This window comes from Aphidius gifuensis, linkage group LG1, assembly GCF_014905175.1.
Source record: "Aphidius gifuensis isolate YNYX2018 linkage group LG1, ASM1490517v1, whole genome shotgun sequence".
Taxonomy (NCBI): Eukaryota; Metazoa; Arthropoda; class Insecta; order Hymenoptera; family Braconidae; genus Aphidius; species Aphidius gifuensis.
Genome location: NC_057788.1, coordinates 12,488,578 through 12,490,784, shown reverse-complemented (window position 1 = coordinate 12,490,784; position 2,207 = coordinate 12,488,578). Strand labels below are relative to the sequence as shown.

The window sequence follows — 2,207 nt, the reverse complement described above, 5'->3', positions numbered from 1 at the left end:
AATCTTGATGAATGTGCAATAAAACGTTGTATTGTTTTATCCATTTACCTGATGATCATTGTTATTCAACTGTGATATTGATGCTGAACCAATAGATTGAGCAGTCTTTAATTTTTTCCAATAATAATAAAGACTTTTGTGTTCAATTCGTCAACTATATACATCATCAGGTTCATTTTTATCATCAATTTCATGAAATAGTCGATAAAATTCCGGTTCAATATCATTTACAAACATTTAAAGTCGGTTACTACGTTCTACATTTTCAATATGTTAATCATTTGTTGTTTCTGTATTTTTAAAATATTTTTCAAAATCAATACCATCAGCAGTGAGTGAATGTAAACCAGTAGCTCTAAATGCATTTGCAAAAACAATTTTCAAATCTAGCTCTTTAATTGCAGTAGCCATTATATTTCCAAAATCTTCACGTCTTATACGTGCACCTTTATTTGAAAATTTCCAATTTTTTACAGCCTTACTCCATGATATTTTCAAGGGACGAAATAGACCAACGTCTAATGGCTGAAGAATATGCGTTGCATTTGGAAGTAAAGTTATCAACTCGATTTTTTTTTCTCTACAAAATTCACTAAGTAGCAGAGTTGAATGTGATGAATGACTATCGAGAAATAACACAACTGGAAAGTCTGTATTGTTTTTAACCAACCAAGGATAAAAAACATTAACAACCCACTCATAAAACGACTTGCTTGTCATCCAGCCATTTTCTGATAAACCTACTCCCCAGCCTGTTTAATTTACATTGTTTATAAAAAATTTTGTTTATAACAATAGCATCAATTTAAATAATTTTGCTAGAAAATTCAAAAAAAAAATGAAAAAAATTCATGTAAAAAAAAAAAAAAATTTTTTTTTTTTGTTGAATTATTTATTTATAAATTTCAATTGTTTATTTATTATTTTGAAATATCGTAGCCGGATTACTTACAAGACATAATTATTTTGCCCTATAAAATAATCCTGCATGATTCGTAATTAATTGACCCAATTCACCCAGCGCACTTAAGACAAACTATAGGTAGGTTTGGGCAGATAGACGCGTAATTTAGGAAGGGTAAATGACACCTGAAAAGGACACGAAAAATATAACACAAACACAAATATAATTTTATAATAAAATAATTGAGACGACACACGAAATTTATTATTCGGAAAAAGCATCAATTTTATTTATAAGAAACACCATGATTTGAATTAAAAATTACATATAAAAACACACTTAATTCGACGTAAAAATTATAAAAATATAAAAATATAAAATACGCAAAAATACATTAAAACAAAGGCCCCACGCGTCGATAATATAGAGAGAGAAAAATCAAGCGAATTACGGAGTCAGTGATTTGAAATATTAAAGAAGCGACCCGTTAATAAAATATTGCGCGACCCGGTAAATTATCAACTAGATTGAGAAGCAATCTAGTTGTTAAGGAATGAATGAAACACTGACTCTACATTTACGTAATTGCTACACTTGATTATCACCGAGACTCTACTTAAAATTACACTGGTATAAAACACAAATAAACACTTAATATAAAATTAATAATTGTACTTACAATGATGGTTGAATTAAAATTACTGGCTACAACGACGTGGACCTTGACCTTGATTTCGCTCTGATTATAATAGATATTTAAAGATGTGTAGTTGATTGATGATGAACAACAGTATTAATCGTAAAAGTAAAGCACGCGCGTAGTACACAATTTAAATCTTCAATTAATTAATTATTTTATTGAATTTAAAATATATTTAAAACCAATTTAATTAAATTTATTGTATCGCAGAAGGCTATACAAATTATTTAAAATAATTAAAGAAATTAAATCTGATTGAGAAATATTAAAATATCAAATAATTAAACTTCAACTGATTTTACGATAAGAATATTCTAAGTTTTAATCCAAAAATAATTAAATTCCTCCAAGTCAAAATTCAGATATTGTAAAATTTCCCAAGTTTTAATTTAAAAATATTAAAATTTTTCTAAGTTTTAATTCAGAAAAATAAAATATTTCCAAGTGTTTATTCAGGAAATTAAAAATATTCTAAGTTTTAATTCAGAAAAATAAAATATTCTAAGTCTTTAAACCCAAAAATAATCAAATTTTCTAAGTCTTTATTAGAAGAATAAAGCTTCGGCGATTAAGTAGAACTTAATTAGAGCTGGAAGAGCTAGT

General features: G+C 26.9%; 1 protein-coding gene across 1 annotated transcript; it reads right to left on the bottom strand.

Moving 5' to 3' along the window:
• Positions 1 to 273: 273 nt before the first annotated feature.
• On the bottom strand, positions 274 to 959 carry LOC122852905 (MFS-type transporter clz9-like). The gene is made up of 2 exons (XM_044153065.1): positions 953 to 959; positions 274 to 752 (listed from the first exon to the last, which is right to left on the bottom strand). The coding sequence occupies exons 1-2, from the start codon at positions 957 to 959 to the stop codon at positions 274 to 276; spliced, it is 486 nt and encodes a 161-aa protein (XP_044009000.1).
• Between the last annotated feature and the right edge of the window lie 1,248 nt (positions 960 to 2,207).